Below are 24921 nucleotides of genomic sequence, written 5' to 3'. Positions count from 1 at the left end.
TACGGGCGTTGCACCCTTCAGTCTGTTAGCGCTGCGGTACCTGGTGGCGGGCTCGAATCCCGCCGGTAGGCGTGGACGTTTGATCATCTCATCAAATTACTCGTACTTTCACTTACCCACACACAAGCAAAAGTTCTTGTGGGCATCATCCGCCATTGGAAAAATATCAGAAGTCCAAAAAGTACAGGTCCACTATAAAGATAAAAGAGTCTCAATAATGCTCACCGTCAAACAGAACGAGTAAGTCGCGGTTGAGCTTTCAGTTTCAAGCGATGCCACTAAGCAACTGGCAATGATAAAAACATTTGGATAACATCTTGCTGAACAATGTACTTAAAATACATTGTATTCTAGGTACATTGGTGCTGAATATCGACCGAGACTACCGTTCTGCTCACTCCCATGTTTTACCTAAACTGAAAGTTAAAATTGACCTAACAGTTTTGTTCTTACCCTTAGATCACATCACTTATCGACCGTGACTTTGAGTTGGATCTCAATGCTCCTAATGCAAGGTCTAGTTTCTAATACAACAGAGCACAAGTTTGGATGGAACCACGTGTAGAAGAAAAATCTTGTGTAGGAAAATCCGAGTTTTTGATGCAATTCAAACTGACCTGTCTCTGTCTTTGGACTTTAAGTGAGCGTCATAAGCACAAAGAAAAAAATCAAGTACCGACTGATACAATAGCGCACGAGTAGGCCTACATTGAAGCATAAAAGTCATGTAATACACCGCATACATAACCTGCCACTCATGAGCGCAATGACTTATGGTGTTGAAAGAGAAACGCATTCCATTTTTTATTATTCGCCCATTAAAACTACATCAATACTTGATTTTCCTTGTCCAACATTGACAAAGATCAGTGTGCCTTTCTGCTGTTAAGTTACGTAAACTTGAAAACTTGAATCTACATTCTCTGCAACCAAGGCCATCCACATCTATAATATTCATCACCAAATGCTTTCCTTGTTTATCATAAATGTCACTAAACGTTCCACTATAATTCTATTCTATTCAACATGCAAATAAGTAGTTGAGTTAAAATAGAAATTAATTAACTTCAACAGTGTTTTTCCTTTTGTTATTCAAAACACATTTCTTCAATTCAGTTTTGTTTGTATGAAAGGGAAACATTAACGGACATGAGCCTAAGGAAAATATTTAAGTGAGAATATAAAAGTAAATTGCAGATGAATATACGTAGATGATATACGTAGTACTCATGAAACTAAAATTTACAACATGGATTCTAATTGCGATAAAGCTTCCATACAGCAGTCCAGTCCCATTCAATTATGAACTTAATTAGTCTGCGAAAATGATTTACGTCAAGAGTGTTTCCATTAGGATAAATAAATTTGGAATATAGATATAAATAATTACTGTATATTATTGTATGGGACAGGGACCGTATAAAGCACACAATTTAATAATATGTTCGTATTCATGATCACATAGCGGTATCAATGAAATTCAACGTTCATTGTGGATTTCTCAATTTTCATAGATAAACCTGGATCGTTTACTCTGGGTTAAAACGTGCGAAATGACAAAAAGACTCCCGCAGGATACTCATCACCAAACGTGTCATGACATAAATGAGCTCTGACACATTCCTGTGTCATAATTCTACAGCATAAAATTTCAATATGCCGTGGATCTCAACCTGACAATGGAACCAATTTCAACACAAAAACACTGGAAAATGTTCATGGAGAAACAATGTTACAATTCCATTGTAAAAAAATGTATGAGTTCTTCCAGTTTTTCAAGCCCCTACTTCTATGGTAAACTGTTCAAGAAGGTGGTTCAAAAGCTAATATTGATTTTTTTTCTGAGTCTAATGCCCACATGAATCCTACGTCCCTACACTCTTGAGCATGGACGATGAGAGGAAAATAATGATTTATAATATTTATGATGGTGAGAGTGATGATAAGAGATGGAAAAGGTTTATTTCACGTGGATTTTAGCTTTTAGTTTAGTTTATAGTTTTATGTGGGCTACAAACGGCCTGAAAATGATTTTAAAGCTCTTTTTTGTATCAGTGAACGTGTCCGGTACAGTGACAATATTAATGCCATAAGTTCAAATGAGACTATTCATACTCGCTCGGCCGGGCTGAGTGGGAATAGTACATTAGAACTCATAGAAATTATATTTTCACTGTGCCGATCTGCACAGTAGATCTGTACATACAAATTATATTTTCACTGATACTGATGGGTGGGAGCTTTAGAAACCAAGTTTTCATCCTCTCCTAATTATTACTTCTTGGTACAAACCTAATACATTTCTTCCGCTGTTGTAAAATTTGAACAATTAAGAATAAAATACACTATTATCTCCTAATGTCAGATTAATGTACGAGTTTATAAAGAATCAGTTTCCTACAAAATCACTTTTTTGGTGGTGTTTGGGTAATTACTAGCTTCAGTAATTGAATTTTAAACGAAAATTGTTAGACCCGTGATGTCTACGACCTTGAACTTTGAGATGTTTCTTGGCTTTCCTACATTTTTTCTTATTTGTGGTCGTAAACGAATCCACGAGCACGATATCGATCAGTGAGATCGAGTCTGTAGCTTACTTGCTTCAAGAGCCGAGATCATCAGTAATGATTGGTTGGTATGGCAGGCCAGCCCATAACTCAAGATTTATATTTTTATTTGAAAAGATGAACCAGGAAATCAGCTCTTATTGTTTCAAATCTGAGTCTATAATATGAAGTTTCCTTTCATTTTCATAATTGGCCAGTTCCGAATATCTTTACGCATAGCCTACTTTATGTAAGACAAATCCTTGATTCTGATTCAATCCAACCGAAAAATAATTCCAAATTGTTCAAGGAGTTTGAAATCACTAGTTTTTCGTAGCTACTATAGCATAAAATTAGGAACTTTTGAACTGTTCTTTGGAATGCTGAATTTAAATGATAATTTACGATATAGATGGTATTCTATAGTGTTATACACACTTTGAACTGTCGCATTCCTGAATAATAACATCAATGTTTTTCCATCAACCAATGCTGACAGTTTGAACCAATATCTTACTGTAGAGAGATGTTTCCTATGAATAGATATTTAATCATATTTTGTTTCTAAAGCTACGTTTACACCAAAGTTATTAACAAAATGTTAATAACTTAATCCTTATAGATTCTATTAGATTGAACATAACTTATGTTACACATGATGAACATAATTATGTATTTGTCAAGTTCCGTTCAATCTGATAGAATCTATAAGGATTAAGTTATTAACATTTGTTAATAACTTTGGTGAAAGCGCAACTTAAGCTAACGTAAATACTCAATCGGAATACTGAGTGGATTAAGTTCACAATATAAGGTTAGTGATTAGAGAATGAGTAATAAGTATTTAGTACCGTATTGGAATGGAGAATGTAGTGAAAGAATGAGATAAAATTTGGGTATGGAAATGGTCTTACCAAGACTTCTCAATAGTATTTCCTTGCAAATACTCACCTGAAACAAAAAACGTCAATTGATTAGAATTTTTTTTTAATTTTGATAAGAAAAGCTGAAAAAGCTAGAATAAATTTATCACAACTACAGTACAGTATAAACAAGCACTAGCTTAGATTTTCCATTCACATATGCCCAATAAATAAAATTCAAACAGCTTTCAACAGTTCCAAGCTCTAACAAAGAGTTGGTTGATTTGGTCCGAGAGCCGCGACATGGTCTCTCGCAATAATTTATTTGCATACTTTTCAGAATATCACAAAGGATGGCGTTCTAGCCATCATGCAATTTGCACCACATTGTTTTCAGTCATATTAGGCAAACTCTGGGTATTTGAGAGTATTTCATAAATATTGGTTTGAAAGTAACTGTGTGGGACATTCGCGACTTTTAAACACACTTGTGGGAGAAAGAAGAACTTTTGCTGAGAAGAATGTCAACATAAGCTCTACCGTTTCAGGTAGGTCTCAAGCAACCAGCAAGTTTTTTTATTCATTTATTTGATCAAACGGACTATAATATGGGAATGAAAAAACTAAAATTCTTCTTTTCGTAAATTTAGATTGCCAATTTATTTGATCAAACGGACTATAGTATGGGAATGAAAAAACTAAAATTCTTCTTTTCGTAAATTTAGATTGTCAAGAGTAGGGTTATGTTCATAACAGTGATAAACTGCGATTGTTGAAGTTAATACTGTAACAATAGGTCCTTGCTGCTGGCCTCAAGCAATCACAATCTGAACCAGTTATAGCTCCTTCGATTATGTTTTGTTGCGGATGATGCTTCCTATTTATTAGCCTTGGGAAACGCAAGCAGACTGGAGGGTGCAACACCATAGGGTTTAAACATAGTTGAGCAGTGAAGGTACCTAGCAGTATCAGAGAAGATAGCTTAGATATTTGAAAAGTAATCCATTTATTCAAATGTGTCAGAATCTTAGTGGAGCGGCAAGGATAGGGTAGAAGGAAGTGGAAACATTCAGATAATTATCTATTTATTTGAAAATTTACATATTTGAGGGCACCAGGAACTGAATCCCATTATTGCCCTCATAACACACATTGAGCATACAATTTGAAAAAACAATACATTAAAATGAAAATAAAAAAACTTAACTAATATACTATTGAGTTTTAGAAAAAAAAACAAAATACAAAAAAATAGAAAACCTTGCAAATATGAAACTTATAGTATAGCAGATAAAAGAAGAAGAACTAAGTATGTAACTAATACTGAAGAATTCAAGAAGAAAATAAAAAAAAGAAACAAAGAAAAGAGAATTATGGAAACTTTGCAAATATGAAACTTATAGATAAAAACACTAATATATATTATGTAATACATAGGAAAGAAAAAATGAATAAAAAAGACAAAACTCAACAAACATAAATCTTATTCAAGTCCCGCCTGAACACACTGTCTGAATCAAGCAATACAGTATGCATTGAACAGTATGCATTATTCTCAACACTCTCAGCTACCTTCTCGAATGCACTATACCTTTGCCGCTCAACAATGTTTTGTCCACATACGACTCTCTATCTGGTTAATCTGGCCGTCAAATTCTGTTTCTTCCATGACTATGAAAATACGAGATGTATTCCTTTTTTATGGATGCAAACGTATACGAACTACATCTATGAACAATACACGTTTCTAAAAGATAGATCTGCACAATAATTAATAATCATGTCAGTCAAGAGATGTTTTTGCCACCGAAAAGATAATGGATAAGACGGACGCAGCCTCCGATTTACAGTGTACAGTGAGTTATGCAAAAACAAATTGCATGCATCATACATCACTCCCAGCCATGGCATTCATCGAATTAGTCGCCTACTCATTTTCAACGAGATATTGACATTACCATCATAAATCACTCGTCAATGAACGCATCTCAATCACTTATTTGAGTATGAGGTCCTTATTGTTTCTATAATTGTTTTCATTATTCGCAACTTCCCATGTTGCATTGGACTTTTTTTACCCTTCACTGTAGGTGAGTTAGTGACAGCCATTCTTATCATCATAAATGTGAGCATCGAGAATGAAGTTTTATAAGGTATTGCGTTAATCCGTATTATTTGATTTATTTTACTGAAGCCCAGGTATTACCATGACATTAAAATACCAGTATTTCCGGTACATTCTGTTCGTACAAATGTACAGTGTTCATGTATACAGTATTCAGCATTAGCTTCGCGTTGCTCTTTACACAAAAATCTGCCTATTACCTATATAGTCGAGGTCTGATGAAGATGAAGAATCAGTATAAGTGGAATCTGACTAAGGAATTTCTGGCCAAGGGATTTAGAAGTACCTATTACTAAACGCACTATAAATTAAAATTTTTCACATTTCAAATTATTGGAGATAGCAACTTGAAAAAGGTGAGCATGCATTCTGATTGCGTACTTTGATTCTCAAAAAAAAACACACAAAAAAGCATGTAAGAATGGACGAATGTGATACAACATCCAGCATGGAAATGAAATGTTTGAGGATAAAGTGTGTTCAGAATAAAAAAATAAATAGAAATGAATCAAAATACTTATTCATTCAAATAACTAAAGAGATTTTCGAATCAAATCAATCATTAATATCATATTAAGTTTAGTGAAATCGATGAGATTCTGAATATATTTTGCAAGAAAATTTATGTTTTGAATAGGAAACCAAAGTTATGAAAATTTAGAATACCTGTGATTAACAATACTGCATTAATTACTGCGGGATTAATCATGCACAGAAAACTTGACTAATAGGCGTGCTATGTGGTACTAAATATTGCATGTTCAGCCATTTCCTGTGCTTCATGACTATATTAATGTTGATGAATTTATAGAATTATGATCTGTTGGTTCGATGCCGGCCAGATAGCCGAGTTGACTAAGTCGTTGCACCCTTCAGTCTGCTAGTGCTACCTGGTCGCGGGTTCGAATCCCGCCGAATCCCATCGAATAGGCATGGACGTTTGATCATCTCATAATTCACCCTCGCACTTCCCATTACTACAAGCGAAAAGCTCATGTGGGCATCATCCGCAACAAAAAATCTGTTGATGAGAATACTGATTATCTATTTATACTTTATGAAGTTTCTGACAACCAGTCAACCACACCAGGCTGAAACTACGTTAACGTTAGATTTAGTATAGATACATTTAGACTTTGATTAACGTTAGATTTAGTATAGATACATTTAGACTTTGATTAACGTTAGATTTAGTATAGATACATTTAGACTTTGATTAACGTTAGATTTAGTATAGATACATTTAGACTTCGATAACCTCAACATTAACAAGCATGGTCATTGACACATACGAGTTGGACTCGTGGACACACACAGTTTGGCATCACATTGTTTTAGACCAGTTCGTGTTACAATTGGCCACCTCTCGCGCATCTGTGACCAACCTTGGTTAGGGCGTCATCTGAGCGTAAAGGGCATCACACCTCCAAACTACACTCGCCTAGGCCACCAACCTACTCGAATCGCCAATCAGTTTCGGTTGTAGATGTACTAAATACGGTTTACGATTTCAATGTCGAATTTTCGCACAAATAACACCTGTTCCCAATTTAGAATCCATATTTGGCATAATTTACTGGATATCCATATTGTGCTTACCCTACGTAGGCAACTACATTTTCATTGAAGATGAATTCTACATTAGTGCATTGATATATGAATAAATTATCGTGAAAAATGCCATGTCTAGATGGTAGTCATAACGGATAACAATAATTCATTCATTTATTCACAATTAAATAAAAAGACAAGAAATTGTCAAAAACCACAGATTTATTGATAGTTAGAAAGACCGGTTTCGGTTGTTACACCATTGATAAACAGTTTATCAGAGATTGACAATGGTGTAACAACCGGAACCGGTATTTCTAACTATCAATAAATCTGTGGTTTTTGACAATTTCTTAGTATTTTTATCTAATATGAATAATGACCACAATATCAACTTCTCAACTACACAAAAAGGGAAAAAAAATATTCACGATACAAATGAAACTGATGTTATAAATAACATTGGTAGGTGAAATAATAAGGTAGCCCTTGTGCTATTTTTCTTCCAAATTTATAGGTGATGACACAATAATATTATAAGTTCGAAAGTTACGCTGACCAGTAATAAAATCTTTCAGGTAGGTACTTTATATGATTATCATCAAGGTATGAATAGTTGAGCATCTTCTTCTTCATGTGCCGTCTCCATGGCGGAGGTTGGCTATCATGCTGGCAATTTTCACCCTGCTTACAGCTGACTTGAAAAGTTCATTTGAGGTGCACTTGAACCAATCCCTTAAATTGTGCAACCAAGATATCCTTCTTCGCCCCACTGACCTCCTACCTGTTATTTTGCCTTCCATAATGAGGTGCAATATTCCATACTTGTGACCTCTCATTATGTGACCCAGGTACCTTAATTTGCGCTCCTTGATTTCACCAATGAGTTGCAGTTTCTTACCAATTCTTCTGAGAACCTCTTAATTTGTAACATGATCGGTGTATGAGATTCTCAGCATCCTGCGATAGGTCCACATCTCAAAGGCTTGTATTTTCTTCTCACCCCATCTATTCAATGTCCATGCTTCCACACCATATAATAGTACAGGAAACTCGAAACATTTAAGGAGACGCATTCGTAATTCAAGCTTGATGTCTTTTGATGTCAGTAAATTCTTGATCCTGATAAATGAGCATAAATGAAGAAAAATCATGAGAGAATGAACGAATTCATGGAGAAATTGCTGCAGATAATGTAATATGTTGTCTGTTACTTCAGATGCAACAGATCTACGAATATACAGTACATCAAGGAGATGGGAGATACATAATACCAAAAAAACTGATACAGAATCTAGTGATAAATTAAATGAATCACAAACATTCATTTATAAGATCGGAGATCCTCAAACGATCTTTCAAAATTAAAAGTGATTGTAAATGAGTCCTCAAAACTGTGTGATTTGAGTACTGTTATGAAAGTCGGGGTGTGGTTCACTATCAGCACATAGGCCTACTCCACCAACAATCACTGACACGGCTACTTCCTCACTACTAAACATAAACCGTAAACTACACATTACACAGTATTATGCTTACAGCTAAATGGAATAATTCAATCATGAATGACACTTGACAGATGACAAGTGAAGAGATATGCTATGATTTTATTGTGAACAAACTACCGCATTACACAAGCCTGCCTACTTTAATGAATTCTATACTGATGCATCCCTGTTACTAAATTGGTTTTGGTTATTGTATTATCAGCTTCTTATAAGGAGTAGTCGATAGATAAATATAGATTATTGTGGTTTCTTGAAGAAAGTATGACATTTTTAAAATGCAGTATATGCTTATTTAAAATTACATAATCATTTCAAATCAATTTTAATGTTTGAAAGTGCTGAAGTTAACTGAACCTTCGAACTAATGCCACAGTCATCAAAGTTGTTGGAGAGCGATTGACTTCTCGCTGATAAGCTATCGATAAGATAAGTTAAGATCCATGCGCCTGCTACTCCCGTTGTGAGGGTGACCACCCGACCGTCTCCAATTACCATAAATGAGTAAAATATCGCTTCCCGGTAGTTCAGAACCCACCTACAGCTATCCGTCCACTCATCTCTCATCGCCAGTTTCATTACCGAGCTCATGTGTGCATCATCCTCAGCGATAAAGACAATTTTTCGCCGTGTAGAGGTGTTTCATGGCGTTTGGTACCACGTGCATTGTACAATACGTCAGAGGAGTACGTGAGTCTCACGTGAGACTCACAACGTCTACAGAATTTCATTTCCAAAAACGATCACCATTTTACAAATGATATTCATTGTAATCAATCTTATACTTTTCCCATCTTAGTAAGTAGCAACATTTGTTCACACTAAAAATAGTAATAATGTTGAGCTTCATTCAAGAAATAGTGAGAAACTATCATTTCAAATTATCGATAGCTCTCTTTTGAAGTGTTGAACCCTGTATTATCAAGAATAAATTTCTGTCAACAGTGAACTTTTTGAAAGTAGATCAATTCCAAACTGATGACTCATGACCTCAAATGAATGCTAATTATTCGCGAGAATTTGGTTACTGTAAACTACTAATTTGAGGCCTTTAGCTATGAAAATTATTGTTCAATTTAACTAGAATGATAATTTTAATCAATGACATTAGCCATTAGTAGGCCTACACTTCATCGCTCCATTAGGTGAATCATTTCTCTTTGTGCATAATTAGAAATCTGTGACACAGTTAAAATATTATGATTATATGACATTTATTTAACCAATATCAAATTTAAACAATCTTATCAGAATATTACTTGAGTGGATTTCCTAGTAAAGTATTTACAAATTCAATGTTTTTTTTTGTACGAAAATAATGTTTTTTCAACGATATTCATAATAATTATTGCATCTCTTAGTACGGACATATCCTTCTAGCTAATTTCATATTAACAAAGGTAATCTATATAAATAAAAATCGAGTCTCAAATTTTGACATTCAATAACATTTTTATGTGTGCATCGAATTTGATGATTTTTTTTTAGTTGTGTTCGTTATGTTCAGGACCAGGTTTATGGCCTAACAAATTTATAATCTGACTTCAGGACTTTTCCTACGGTCCTTCAAAGTTTACATGTAATCCTTATGGGAGAAGAATAATTGTGAGCTGGCCATACACAGAAATAAAAATCAGCTGTTATAATCATCCGATGCGTCATCCAACAGCCGTCGGTAGATAGTAGACAAGAGTGTGTGTTGCTCCATAACCGCCCATGCATTTTATTCCAAACGCCCCGATTAAAAACAAAATGACTAATCTGTGTGTAACCATCCAGTAGTGCGGCCTCAGGTTTGTAATAAGCATGTGAAAAGCAAATACTTTGCTTTGTTTCGAATAATTTTGATGTCTTCGGTGTTTAAAATTAATTGATTTTTAGTGAATTATTTATTTTGCAGTTGGAAAATTATCTATATAAATAGAATCCATTGAAATTTATAATTGGAATAATATGAATAATAGCATCTGCTATTCAAAACCAATAAGCAAGAAGCACCTGGATACAAAATGCCGCATCGCGCCTCCTCAGGTGTGCATCCAGCTAAAGTTTGTCATGAGATGCATTAACTATTTGGCGGTACGGAGTTCGCCGGGCTAGTAAGCTAATTATATTAGGCTATATCAATAATAAACAATTTTTATTAATAATATGTTCTTCTTTACAATTAGATCATTCTATTCACAGAGACCTTTGATTCTTCATCTGTTGTAGATGGAATTGAAAATTAATAACATTTCTATACAATAATGGATGGCAAAGATAACGCTTTTGAGAGGAAGTAACTAAGGTTGATTTTCGTCAATTAAGTTGAATTTAAAATTATAACTTTAAATGAGAATAATCTTCTGGAATAGGAAAATGATTGTCTTTCTCTATTTTCTTCACTTGTGATGGGTAATGAAAGATTACGAGGAATAGTGAAGAAAATTAATATTATATTCTCAGATTTAGGAATAGTTTCCAATTTACTTAGAAGAGGTTTTCAAAGTAGGCTAATACGAAATGTTATTCAACATAATATTCGTCATAATTATTATAAACAATGTTGACTATTTTTTATAGTAGAGGCTTATCCTCAATCTCCATTCTGGACGGTACAGTTCTATTCAGTTCGCAAGGTGAAATAATAATTGATAATATTTATAAACTTGGACAAGACTTGAGAAACTTGAAATTCATTTATCTCCTCACCCTTCAAGAATTCTATTCACAATCCAGTGGGATCCATTTCTACTTCCGTTAAAAATCAGGAAATGACTTTAGTTCCAAATAAATAACTCTTCCACTATTCATAGTTGTAAGTTCAGATCCATAGCAATTATAATCAATGACCTAAACATTCGAATTCAATGGCAAGATCAATATTCAGGTCTGAACTACGACAAAAATGGATTGACTAAATAAATCGGCTCGACCTAGACGAATGCTAAAGCCGCTGACAATCCTCACCTTGACCGATTAGATTGCATGTGCTGGCATTTGAAGCCCGGTTATCGGTCTGAAAGCTGGTAGCAAAATAAAATAGTTACTAATAGCTTAGAGATCCGGAAGTAGCAGGCCTTTTGATTCGTTGATGCATCTATTCCAATGGTCAAATCAATTTCACTCCTCAAAACAACATGTTCCAGAACTAAACTTTTTGTCTCTGATTTGAACACTACTTAGCACGCATATCAACAATCAAAAACCTGTACCAAAAGGTTGAGGACTAAATTATTGGTGTTCAATGATGTACAGTAAAACACTTACCACAAGAAAAACATAGCACAACAACGATATTGCTTGAAATAGAATTATTGTATTATTTATGCTCTGTCGCATAAAACTGAATTCAATTCAATAGAACATTATTCTTCTCTTATTATTTTTGGTTAAGACTTTTAAGTGACTAACTTTCTTCAGTTCTATTTCCAAATTTATAAAAGCTAAAAATTTATGTTTTTTTTATAGAATTATTTTGTGAATTTGAAATTTGTTTAAGGTTTTTCGAAAGTTTTATTATCAATCTATCTAAATTAAAAATAGTTTGTTTTATTCTGATTTGTAGTGTCAGATTGATTAGGTGAAGAAATTAAAATGTACATAACCTACATAGTATTTTGACAATTTGAGACAAAATTAGGCAATTGGAGAAGTTTTGGGTAATAGCCTGTTTTTTATTTTCCGACAATTGTATTCTTTGCTCTAACCAATAAATAAATATAATCTGCTTATAGCTGACTTCCTTGGAGAGACAAGGAAACAATCATTTGCAAGGCAGAGGTTGAATCCATATTCACTGTTGCAATGGGATTCAGATCACAAGTAATATCTCAGATATACGATAGGTTAATCTGTCAATACTGGATTCCTTCAATTTATAAATGGAAATTATGGAGGACTACTGTAGAGCCAGCAGCCATGTGTGAAGAAAGTGAAAGACCCTGTCTGAATGTGCAGTGCAATATAAATAGATGAAAAATTTAATGTGAATATGTACAATACTACGCAATAAGGATAAGGTCATTCGAGATATGAAATCAATAAGATTGATTATTATTTCAAGTTTGATTATTTGATTATAGATTATCCTAAGTTTGATTAGATAAGGAGTGAGTTAAAGAGAATACAACTCAGAAATGCCATTAGGTACAACAAAAAATTCAACATTGATCAAGTGAATAAATCAATAATAACTTATTCATTAATATTCATTCATATACGGTGAGAAGATAACGACAATTCAGAAGCTTTCTGGCTTGTTAACTACTACCAACATGCATTTTATTCAAACAATAAAAATTTGAACGCATTTAGGTAGATCTCACACCTCTATTCGATTACATCTTGCAAAGCAATTGAAAGTGAATGATTTATGACCTACATAGAACTCAAGTGTAACCTTTCCACATAACGTCTAAACACTTTCAATTACAGTGCAAATCCAGCCAGTCAATCTCTCAAAGGTTACTTATCGCCAAGAGAAAATTCTAACAGCACACAACACAAAGAGATAACACTGGGAATGAAAGACATCGAATAATTACTGGGAAAGTTTGGAGGTTAGTAAAAGAAAAAGAGGCATTCCTTACAATTATATAATAGTGCACAATGGAAGGTTTGGCCAAGCCTAGTACAGTATAAAGCTTAGCCTATTAGCTGAGGCTGAGGCTGAAGGCAACCATAGCTTTTACCGTGTTAAGGCCAGAGTTGGATTATTATTGAAACGTTTTCGTTTTCTAGGTTCTAATGCTATTGTTATCAACTACTGATACCTAATTAGCACGTTGCTTCGGAAGGAGCACACTAATTGACAATACATCGTAAAATCTTTCTGATTTTTGTAATTGATAAATTCACACTAGTGAAGAAGATTAAAATGTCGGCAAATTGCTAAAAACATTCGGTCAAACAATGCATCTCATCAAGAAATATTTCAAATTGGAAAAAAATTGAATTGAAATTAAATTTTGTTTTTCTACAGCAACTTTATAATTTCTGAGAATCCTTCTTTAGAATCGTAGTTCTGAATTCTTTAGATGAGATTTTTCTTTTAGAAAAACGCCCTACAAATTTACAAGGAATAATGGTTTCATGATTCCCAGAGAGCATACGCTGTAAAACTAATTAAAACTGCACTTAAACACTCGCGCCTCTACTGTTCTCTTTCCTTTTCTCCATACAGCTTCTATTCTGTACAGGCCAGAAGTCTCAATGAATCTTCAGAACGCAGTCTCTCTCTATTGAGTTTTCAAGAAAAAACCCCATAGATTCCCTTGGTGACGAAAGAATTCATACAAATTCTTTGAAACTATCAATTTTTATGCAATATAAAATAACCAAATTGTACAAATGATGAATCAGTAAGAATATGGCTTGAAAATGGTTGAAATTACATGGATCCACTGACCACTGTATACTTCACTCTATCTCTCTAAGCTCCAGGGTATTATCTAGGAAATTCTTTCTACTGAGAAGATTCATTGTCAAATCATCCCCTTTTCATTTTTCTTTGCTTTTTCAAAGTTAGTGGTGTAGTATAAATTATGAAAATGGTTGAAATTACATGGATCCACTGACCACTGTATTATTCACTCTATCTCTCTAAGCTCAAGGTTTTTATCTAGAAAATTCTTTCTACCAAAAATATTCATCCTCAAATTATCGCCTCTTCATTTTTAATTGCTTGCTTTTTCAAAATTAGTGGTGTGATGTGAATTATGAAGGGATTCTGTTGTATGTATATTTGACTTTTATCATTCAATTCAACGGTTACAAGTATTTGTTTTTTTTTTGTTTCTTTACCTATATCCATTTTTTTGTTCACCCTATTCATCATCTAATGACATCTACGGTTGGCGAGTATGAAATTTGTTCATTTACTGATATCACAGAGAAAAGATACCGTTCAAGATACCTAGATTATTTTTCTCTGCTAATATCAAAATACTCAATATTTTTATAACGTTACTTGTTTTGCTATCGACATGGTAAAGTGGACATTACTGTCAAACTTACTTCAAAACTACATTCAAACATTAGAACTGAGAAATATTCTATTGAGTAGATTATTCATTGTTCAGTCATTAATCATTCATTTTATTCGTAGATTGTGACAATCCGAACGACCTCCTCCCAACACCTCTCTCGTTATTCTGAGTCTCCAAATTATCCAACAATTCCTAACTAGTCAAATGCTCTCAAATGAATGAATACTGCAGCCTTGGCACGTACGGTATGCGGTTGGTATGTTTGGAGTGGATGTACCTTGAGCATCCACTACATACATCATTACGGGCATCCGTCGAGGTGTACTTCACCTATACGTGTATATACTAACAGGCGTTTGTATAATATATATGCCTGGGACATGGAACACCATGTCGAATACATAATTCTTAGCACATGTCACCGGCAGTGGACATTGTAGGCCACCCATCGTCCCATTGCACAGTCAAAACACGTTGCCAAGAGAGCCGCTCTTTCATTTGCTTGCCATTGAAACAATCACTCAACTTTTACCCGGCTCAGATTGTTCGAGCGATAACTTCAAATGTTACATGATGAAGAACCCACCACAATCGAACCCATCACTTATTGCATTCTTTAGAGAAAAAGTTACTATTGGATGATATGGGAATTAGTAGAGAGAGGCGTTCTTGTTTAGCCTAAGTATTATAGTGGAACCGCAAAATAATGCATCTCGTAGAAACGATGATGGAAACATTCAAGGTATCGTTATATCTTAATTTTCAATAATTGAGAGATGACTTAATATGCAACATAATGCACCTCGTGGAAACGAGGGAAACATTCATTGTATTGTTATATCTTAATTTTCAATTAAGAGATAGCATTCAATTTGAAAGTATCATGTACGTTAAGCTCAAGTACAAGGATTATCAAAATACTCATAAATAGGTACGTTATAACTTATAACCAATTATCGTGGTTCTACTGTATGTTTATGTTTAATGGTTTTCTTTTATCTGTATCCTCTATACAAAGATAATATTACAGTAAGAACTTTAATTTTTCTGTGCTATAATGTTGGAGCATGCATGATGTTGATTTTGAATGAAATCATGTTCATGGTATATTTTATATGAATCCGATGGCCTAATCATCACAATACTTTCACGTATCATTGTAAATATGATGGTTCTGATACATTCATGATTCTGAGAATCATTAGTATCTTTCTATTGTAACAGGGGAGCGTTCCAACAAGCCACTCATTTGGCAAATTCTCACTAACAGCTGATTCTCAGCCAATCGAAAGAAATTCTTGGTGACGTGTTAGCTTGTTGGAGTGTTATCAGTGACCAGCTTAAAGTTTCACCTTTGTATAATTATTGCTAGATTGAAGAAACGTTTACGCACTTTGCACACTGGGCCACCATGGAAGCGCTTTCACGGAAGCGCCACCACGTGGTAGCATCGTCTCTTATCTGTCACTGCACACTAGAGCCACCAGCTACCAGCCACCAGAAAATCATCTCCAGTTCAGTTTCAATTCAAATCAAGTTCAGTACAGTTGTCTGTTGAAGTCGTCGTAGTGAATAGTGAACAATTGATACAGAAAGGTTCATTCTTAAAGTTGAAAGTAGACCAGCTATATGGGACATGTCTTCAAAATTATATGCAGATCGGGATGTGAAGAAAAAATCTTGGAGGGAGATGGTAAATCTTTTAATTGAAGAATAAAAGAAAATGAATTTTCACAGAAAATGAACAAAATGAATTTGGTAAGTTATATAACCACTTTTCTTGAGCATTAGTCATTATTTTATTCAACATACGCCAATAGTCGTGCTTCTTCAACGTCCATTCTTCAACTGATCATGAGTTGACTAGTGAACTGGAGTGATAAGTCAAGTGGTGGCTGCGTAGTGGTGGCTGTAGTGTACAATTCTATCAAATTTTGATGGTGACGCTTCCATGGAAGCTCCCGTGGAAGCGCTTCCATGGTGGCCCAGTGGGCAAAGGGCCTTAGGCTTAGTTTCCGTACGTCCGGAAATTTAACATTACGTAGAATTGAATGGGAGCCGTTGAATGGGAGAAAGGGTTGGCTGTGCTCTGACTTGGGTATCTTGTGACAAATCCAAGGCAACCAAGAGACATTAGCAATATTGAGTTTCAGTGAATGTAATAAAAAATGGGTACTTATCATACAAGATTTCCATGATGAACTAGAGAATGATTTCTAATGAGTTGTAAGAGATTCTGTACTTGCTATCTGGAAGCCTAGAGCGAATTGAATGATAGGCATTTCATCAACTTCTGTCATTGAAATATCTGATAAATATGAAAATCAATCAATCATTTTATTCAATAAAGTGCATTACAAAATTGGCTGAATCTAATTTGGTGAGAATGTTGGAGCAAGCTTAAATTTTAGGCACTTGGGATTTTCTAGTTTCAAGTCGTATGTCGTTCAGAAAAGTGTACGTCGTTCAAATGGACAGGCAATCTTGGAGAGAAACTGAAATCTTTCAGACAAAAGAAAAACGCTTCGCGAAAGACTGAGGACGACAACTTGAGCTGTCAAATGAGAGAGAAATTAGAATGTAAAAGGAACATTTGCCAATGCATTCATTTCATTGGAGTGACTGTCAATTTTGTCATTCATATTGGACAGACTGTACGAGAACGACTCATCTGTTACGACGTTCTGCGAAAACTTCAACTTGAATAAGACTCAAAAAGGATTACATTAATAATGTGAAAATAATAAATATATTACCGGTGCCAAACTGTCGATCCAGAATCTAGGATCTTTTCTCTAGAACTAGTTTGCCCTGACTGCAGAAAATAATTTCAGTGAGGAGTCCTTAATAATAAATGAAAAGTAGGCTATAGGTACCAGTTTTTCAACTTAATATGAAAATAAAATATTTAATTATATAATATTAAAATTTTGACAAAAATTTCAAACTGTAAGCCCCCATTGAATATGGCCTTACATTATAGGTGAATGTTGCTTATAAACCCATTTGCGAGTTAAATGCATTCATTTCCAATACATTGAAATTCCTATAGCCAGACTTATGCTTATAGAAAATGAGAGACATATTTCCTACTTTCATATCACTGTTCTAACATTATTTTGTTCTCGTAGTCTATCCTATTCTACTACTGTAAAATTTGCAATATAATTGAAACCTTTCTGAATTTCTTATTTTCAGAGCTGAACATTCTTAAAAGTTTTAAAACTAATTTTGAGACGAGAAACCAGATTTTAATAGAACAAAAAATGTGTTCTTGTGTGAAAAACTTGTGTGAGAAACAAATTCATAATAGAAACTTAATTGCATTGTATTAGTTATGTGTTAGATGAAAGATGTTGCCCTTATTTATTTGATGAGTAATTTCTTATCACTTGATTTTTGAAATTGTAGGCCTACTTTTTTACAAAGGTAAGTTATCGGAAAAATACGGTAACCAAGAATGTGAAAATATCACTGCGTACAAATTTTAAATCTATCCAACTTTTCTGGAGTCTTGAGAGATCAATCTGATGTCCTATTTTAAAGTTGATATCACATTATCTTTGATGTGTTTGAAAATATGTTCACACCAACCTTGATTAGCGATTTCTTTTCAGAAATGAGCATTGATCACTTCCCTGTTATGACATACTTTTAAAAATTTAGCTGACAGGTTGAAAGACATTTCGTAAGATTATCAATTAATAGCAGGTGAATTTCCTACTTGCATTACACAAGACAAAACAAGTTTGTCGATTAGGTGCAACCATAAAGTAAATATCTGTCATCTCTGGTGCAACTGAATAAGACCAAATTTTTATCAGATTAAAATACTGAAAAATTGTAATAAAAAATCATTAAAGGAGGATAAAAAGTCTTGCTTGAATTATAATTTCACCACGTTTCATAAAATTTTGCACTAATGACGTACTAGGTTTTTTCACTACGTCAAACAGCAACACATTTTCTTTCGCGAGAAGGAAAAAATGAAATTAGCAGTTAAATTGCCTGAATTAATAATTAAATTATCCTCAAATTAATTCTCATTGAAATTACCCTTACGTTCTAAAATTACTAGATACGGCTGATTCAGATTCATCTGTCCAAGTTCATACTTTCCTGTTTTACCATCCATGTGAAACCAAATCAATTATTGCATTCAAAAATCTCACCTGACATTCAAGAATTCGAGTGTAAGATGTATTTTTATTTTTTATTCTCCAATCAAGTTGAACCTCTGAAACTTCTTTGATTTAAATTAGTTCATCAGGGCCAAGCCACACGAAGCGTTTTCAGACGAGTCAGCAGGACAGTAAGCTCTCCGATTGGGTAATTATTAGCTGATTCCCGCATGCCAACCTAATCCTGAGTTTCCTGTCCTGCCGACTCCTCTGTAAACGCCTGAAAAAACGCTTTGTATGGCTTTGCCCTTAAAACCTCAGCCTTCGTTTGACTTTAGTCGAAATATTTCAGCATTTATTCATTTGAATATAATTATCAGGAATAAATAATCTAATAATAAAATATATAAATAAATATTCAAATAATAAATTATTTGAATAAGCTGAAGATATTCATCACAAATAGCCTAGGCCTACCTGAAACTGATAAGCTACAAAATATACAGTACCTATAAAAGTATCATGCAGCCTATTGTCACATTCACGTTTTTGTTGAATTATGAATGATAGGTTATCACAAATAATTATTATGATATTTTTATTCAGTAGAAACGTGTTCTAACAGAAAATATGCGCATTAAGACATATCCTGATTATATTGAATATGAATATATTGATTGATATCCTGGAATTATTATAAGTCGACTATTCCATTAATTTTGAAAAAGTAAATCAATTCCAGTTATCATTTAAAACTGGAATAAATTTCCCAGCAGCCCAACCTTGGACACGCGACTTTCAACAAGACAGGATAATAATCTTTAGCAAAGAATTTTTATCTTTTCTGTTATCCTTCACCCCTTCATTGTGGCATTACTCACTATTATCACTACGATCCCACTACTGTCAGTATGATCTTTTTATTCTTGACTGATATTAATTAACACATCTTCTAATCGTCCACTCAACTACAGCAGATCTTTTTATTCTTAAATTCCAAGAATGCTCATATTACCATACCAACTCAACTGTAGAATATTAGTGTCTGGTTGATTAGATAGGATTCCGCTACAAAATAATTTTATTTTTATTGACGTACTTGGATTGATTTGGTTCGATTACGATTATTAATGGAACATCATTTAAATATTAATGTACAGTAAATGCGGAACTAGCTAATGGACTAAATATTTGAGAAGCTTAGAATATCAGTGCTTGAATTAGTCCAAAGACCCTGAAATTGATCAGTTGCGACCAGAAAACTCTGACACCAGACGTGAGCCAGCCAGGTCACTCGATATTATTATAATTATTGTTATTAATCCAGCAAAATTATTTGTAATGCCCCGGATATAAATATATGAATAGTTAAATATAGGAATATCAATGTAAGTTAACCTAGTTATGTCAAGGACATCTGCATAACTTGAGATAAAGCTGTGTTTTAGTAGGACGGAGTTTTCAACTTGATAAAACTTGAAATATATGTATGAATTCAAGGACTTCTAGGACGCTCATCTATTTTAATAGTCCAAATATTTCTTTCACAAATCAAAGTCTACGTAGAGCTTTTAGAGGGGGTATAATGGATCCTTCAGTTTTCTTTTATAGCTTAGTCCAGCTGAAGGATATTTTTTATTATTTTATCAAATGACAACTGTATGCTGTATCACATTTAGGAGAAAACTGCAATCCAAAAATCTTTTTGAAACTTGCATAGAGCTAGCAATAAAAAAGGAAGAGTAGTCCAATAAAGTAGATCTGATGTGTGAAAAGTAAATAATTTTAAGCAAGTCAGGAGTTCTGCTGTTAGCCTATAAGTTCTTACCTACTTAATTTTTTACTTTATTTTAAAGATTGAAAATTCTAACCTCACAATAACGTGAATAAATAAAATTCTGTGCTTGAGCTAGAAGTAGTAGTGTACGGTACAAGATTTTACTAGCAAGCATATTAAAACATTGTCAACTCTTGTACCTATCAAAAAAGCGTAGAAATAGAAATCTTATCAAAAGTACTTGAATACTATCAACTATCGAGAGACAATGAACAGAAGCATTATTACAATGCTCGATTTCAGAGATATTTGAAATATCAGTTCAAAATAATTTCATTATAAAAGCAAAGCACACAGAAAGAAGAATGGCTCCAGTGCAAGAAGTAAGTGTGTACAATATGTTACTTTTGATAGGTTCATTGGAGTTCAGCAACGCGGATGTTTGACATATTGCATACAGGTATGATTAGAATGTGATCAGCCAAAATATCTAACTTATCGCTCCTTGAATAAATGTTGAAAAATTGGGTTTGAAATAAAGTTCACAATATGTCCGAGAACAAAGTAAGATTATGAATGTGATTTCTCAATTATTTGATAGAATGGAAGGTGACGGACCAATGCAACTAATTATGGTGTTTAAAATGTAACTAGGACATCATGTTGTAGAGAAATATTTTACTTACTTGCATAGTATGCTCCAAAAACATCCAAAACTGCTACCATTTGCCACTAGCCTTGAGTAAGACACCGTCATAATTTAATATTTTTTAACAAGATCACAAAACTGAAAAAATTATGCAGCCAATCGATGGGTTCTTAGAATAAACGTCAACTTCCGCACATTTCAATAGAAAACAAAATTACTCAATAGTAGCACTCAACAACTCATGACAACAAAATCAAACTCACTATTCAGACAGACTAGAACTCAGCGAACAACTGGTTGACTGGACTGGTACTCTAGTAGCCGATTCCAACAGGTGGATTGGTGCACGGCATTCTTCTAGCAGTGCTACCAACTTAAATCGCAAAAATTTCCCGTTCCACGTGTTTCCACTCGTTTGACAGAATGAGTGGCTGTAACAAACATACTACTAGAACACGACCTCACAATAATAATATATGATAACGAGAACGAGTACTACAAGCCCCTGTGAGGTTTGCTCTACTCCAGTCTTTTCATTGATAGAATGCTTGACTTGAAAAATTTTGATAAGTTGTTGGACTTGCTAAGCCGGTTTTATTCTGATGGATGGATTCAACTTCCAATTTCAAACTTCTCATGCTCATGAATAAAATCGAGCTTCCTTGTATTTTGAAACATTTTTTTCAATATTAGGTCCATATATTTTTTAGATTAAGAACCTGTCTTTACCCAAATCACCCAAAAGAATAACTCAATGCAGAATGGGTTTGCAACAGAATAGAGTAAGAGCACGTTATTCGATCAGGTATTTATTTTATTTTTCATGAAAATCTTTTCATGAAAAAGTTCAAATTCTTTATAAAGTTCATAGAATAAAGAAGCATCTCATAAAATAAAGGAGCATCAAATTTATTACCTTACATTCAACTGACTAAACACACGTACTTGTGCATAGTGTAGCCGATGTGGAGACTTGTGAAAAACAAATGTATGTGTGTAATTTGTAATATTCTTTTTTTCCATTTCATTGAATTCAATAAATAATTCAAATCTGTGCAGTGGCTAAACACAAAAAAAACTAAACTTTCCTAACTCCAACTCCGGGCAATAATATTTGCATGGGTGATTCAATAGTTTGAATGAGAGATTCGCAACCATAACAATGCCTTTTTTAGCACAGGTAGGTGTGCCTAGAAGAAGTGCATATAATAACTTAATTATTACAGTAGCACTGGTACATGTTTGCAAATTTGACATTGGATGAGAAAGCTGGTATATACTCTGTTATCTATAATTCTGTAGGATTTGAAAATAAACAAAACCGATTGTGTCAAGAGCGTTTGTTTGTCGATGAGGAATGGTTTTATTCTATAGAAATTGGTAGGCGTCAAATCCATCTTTTAAGGTCTTCTTTTGAATTTTTAATGGGTTTGTACAATAATGAGCACAGGAAGTTCCATGAATTACTTGATGAAAAATATGACGATTTTGAACAACTTCCGACCAAAAGATAAACGTCAAAATTAGAATAATTCTACCTATCCTTTACAGCAAGGAATCTGGCTATTATTATCTTGTAGGCATAGCAAGTACACCGGTAAAATGTTCATGAAAATTGAATGTACATGGTTTGGAAATTCATAAGTATTCGAAATTTTCCCATTGAAGCACCAAAATTGAAATATTTGAATCTTCTCAATCTATTCAATGAAAAGCCCCTTCAATCTGCCGAGTATGTGATACGCTTTGCATAGCTGTATTGCACCATTCGTAACAATGCATTTCGTTGAACAACCAGCGGTTCAAAGGAAAAGTGGTAATGACGACTTGAGAAATGTACCATGAAACAGGGAAGGTAATGAGCACATGGTTCCTGTTATAATAATTACTCTTTCTAAAAAGATTCAGAGAGAAATACTCATTTTCAAAGGCTTGCAGTAGACTCTCATTAGATTCGAAATGGCAAAGTACAGTGAACACTAAATTTACATAGTTATTCAACTAATTTGATTCCTGTATCTGAATTGATAGTCACTTGCAATTCCTCTTCCAAACGTAAACTTTATTTCAAATAGATTTTACTCAATCCTTTTTGAGAGAAGAGTTCGCTTCGGATAACTTTTGAAACCGGTCAAGCATTTGACTGTGGTAGTCATGACATATAGCTCTTAATTATTTTTTGTCATTTGTATAGAATAATAAAAATCAAATTTCTAATAACTATTTGGTTATTGAGACAACTCTTATCTATTTCGGTCACATTTTTCTAACAGTATTCAGACACTTTAAGTCATTGAAAAGTCATCGGAGAAAGGCAGTTGCTAGTTCGAGTTGATACCGTACGTAAAGTCAGTAATAAGCTGGTAAAGGCAAGGGTCCTAGAAGCATTCAATCAAGGATCAACAATCAGGGTAATTCTAATGACCCTGGAATTATTTTATGAAACTTTTCATTATGTGATGAGGATCTTGAAAAAATAAAATTCTGTAGGCCCTCTATCTTTCTTCTCAAGTATATTACGTCAATACTAGGCTACTGATTGAGGTAGCTTGGAAACCTATCAAGATAAGAATACCGAATTCTATTATTTGACTTTTAAAAGTAGAAAAGCGGTACAAGTCCAAAAATGTTTGGGTGGAAAAGCCTGAAAATTGCAAACAGTTCACTGTTGAGCTAAATGTGTCCCAAGGATGGTGTGAATGCGCATTTATGAAAAGCATGACGATTTTTTTGAGGTGAAATGACTGAATGATTAGAACATGGCAGAAGAAAACCTCTAAGCAAATTATAAGCCTCGTAAGTACTTATGCATAATGTACTCTCCATGAGGTTATAAGTAGAATATCACGACTAAATCAATGTCAAACACATTGTATTGATGTGTGAAACCTGTGAATTTTCTTGAACATCTTAATTCGTGAATCGTGAATAAAAATGATTGGTTGCTCACCAAATAGAAGCTATTTACAGACTCGAAGCTGTCAAAACGTGATTGACACATTATGGAGCAAGTTTAGCAAACAAAAATATATGAGATCATTGTTATTCACGAAGAAGGAAAATTAGTAAGGATATATTGAATTGAACATTTTTGAAAAATATCACCTGAATGTGAGGAATAATTCTTTGCTATGAGGAAGTAAATTAGTAAACAAATATTCGATACAATATCAGTCGCGTATTCAGGAGGGGATATGGGGATCTTCCCCCCCACCCCCCGAAATGGAACCTGATTTTTTTTTAGCATCTAATACCATATTTTAGTTATATCGTACTATGTAACTCGAGAAATATACCAGGGATGAGAGAATAGCACTGCAATAGCAATGATGATAATAATAATGAGCTATTTTCTTATAGACAGTGACGAGTGGTCTAGTACGTAGGAACTAGATAGCAGGGGATAGAGAAACTACATAGATCACTTTTTACCATCTATTATTATAAAGAAATTCAATATAGCTTATATTGCTCTAGTAGATTATAGTTAATTCAGTTTCATGCATATCCTTTTAAACAAAGCTTCAGCAGCTTATTCTAGAGGGTACCCCCGAAAATTGCACAGTTATGATGAACGAGCGTAGTTTCTTCCGTGGACAGGAGGGACACATACCCCTAATATTTGAAAAAAAAGTTTTATCCCTCCCCAAACAATGTAAATTTGATTAGTCAAGTAAAAATGAAGTAAATTTGAAAAAAATGTTAATTAAGTTAAAACTAAGCCTATAAAGATGGTTTGAATAGTTCTTTATTGAAGTCAAAATAAGGGCATTCTTGCTTGTTATCAGAATAATAATGAGTAGGCCTTCTAC

The 24921-nt window shown here is 33.8% G+C and overlaps 1 protein-coding gene across 2 annotated transcripts in view; it reads right to left on the bottom strand.

The window, feature by feature from the left end:
• Positions 1–21434, bottom strand: part of LOC111053387 (bestrophin-4) — a 96944-nt gene extending 75510 nt beyond the window's left edge. Inside the window, exon 1 of one of the 2 annotated variants that reach the window (XM_039430905.1) lies at positions 21147–21434. In XM_039430905.1, the coding sequence (XP_039286839.1) occupies positions 21147–21217 (71 nt within the window). In that variant the 5' untranslated portion in view covers positions 21218–21434. The remainder of the gene's footprint in view (positions 1–21146) is intronic. The other variant, XM_039430906.1, reaches the window with a different exon arrangement.
• Between the last annotated feature and the right edge of the window lie 3487 nt (positions 21435–24921).

This window comes from Nilaparvata lugens, chromosome 6 (assembly GCF_014356525.2).
Source record: "Nilaparvata lugens isolate BPH chromosome 6, ASM1435652v1, whole genome shotgun sequence".
Classification (NCBI taxonomy): Eukaryota; Metazoa; Arthropoda; class Insecta; order Hemiptera; family Delphacidae; genus Nilaparvata; species Nilaparvata lugens.
The sequence above is the reverse complement of the archived record's forward strand: the minus strand, read 5'-3'. Positions and strand labels throughout refer to the sequence as shown.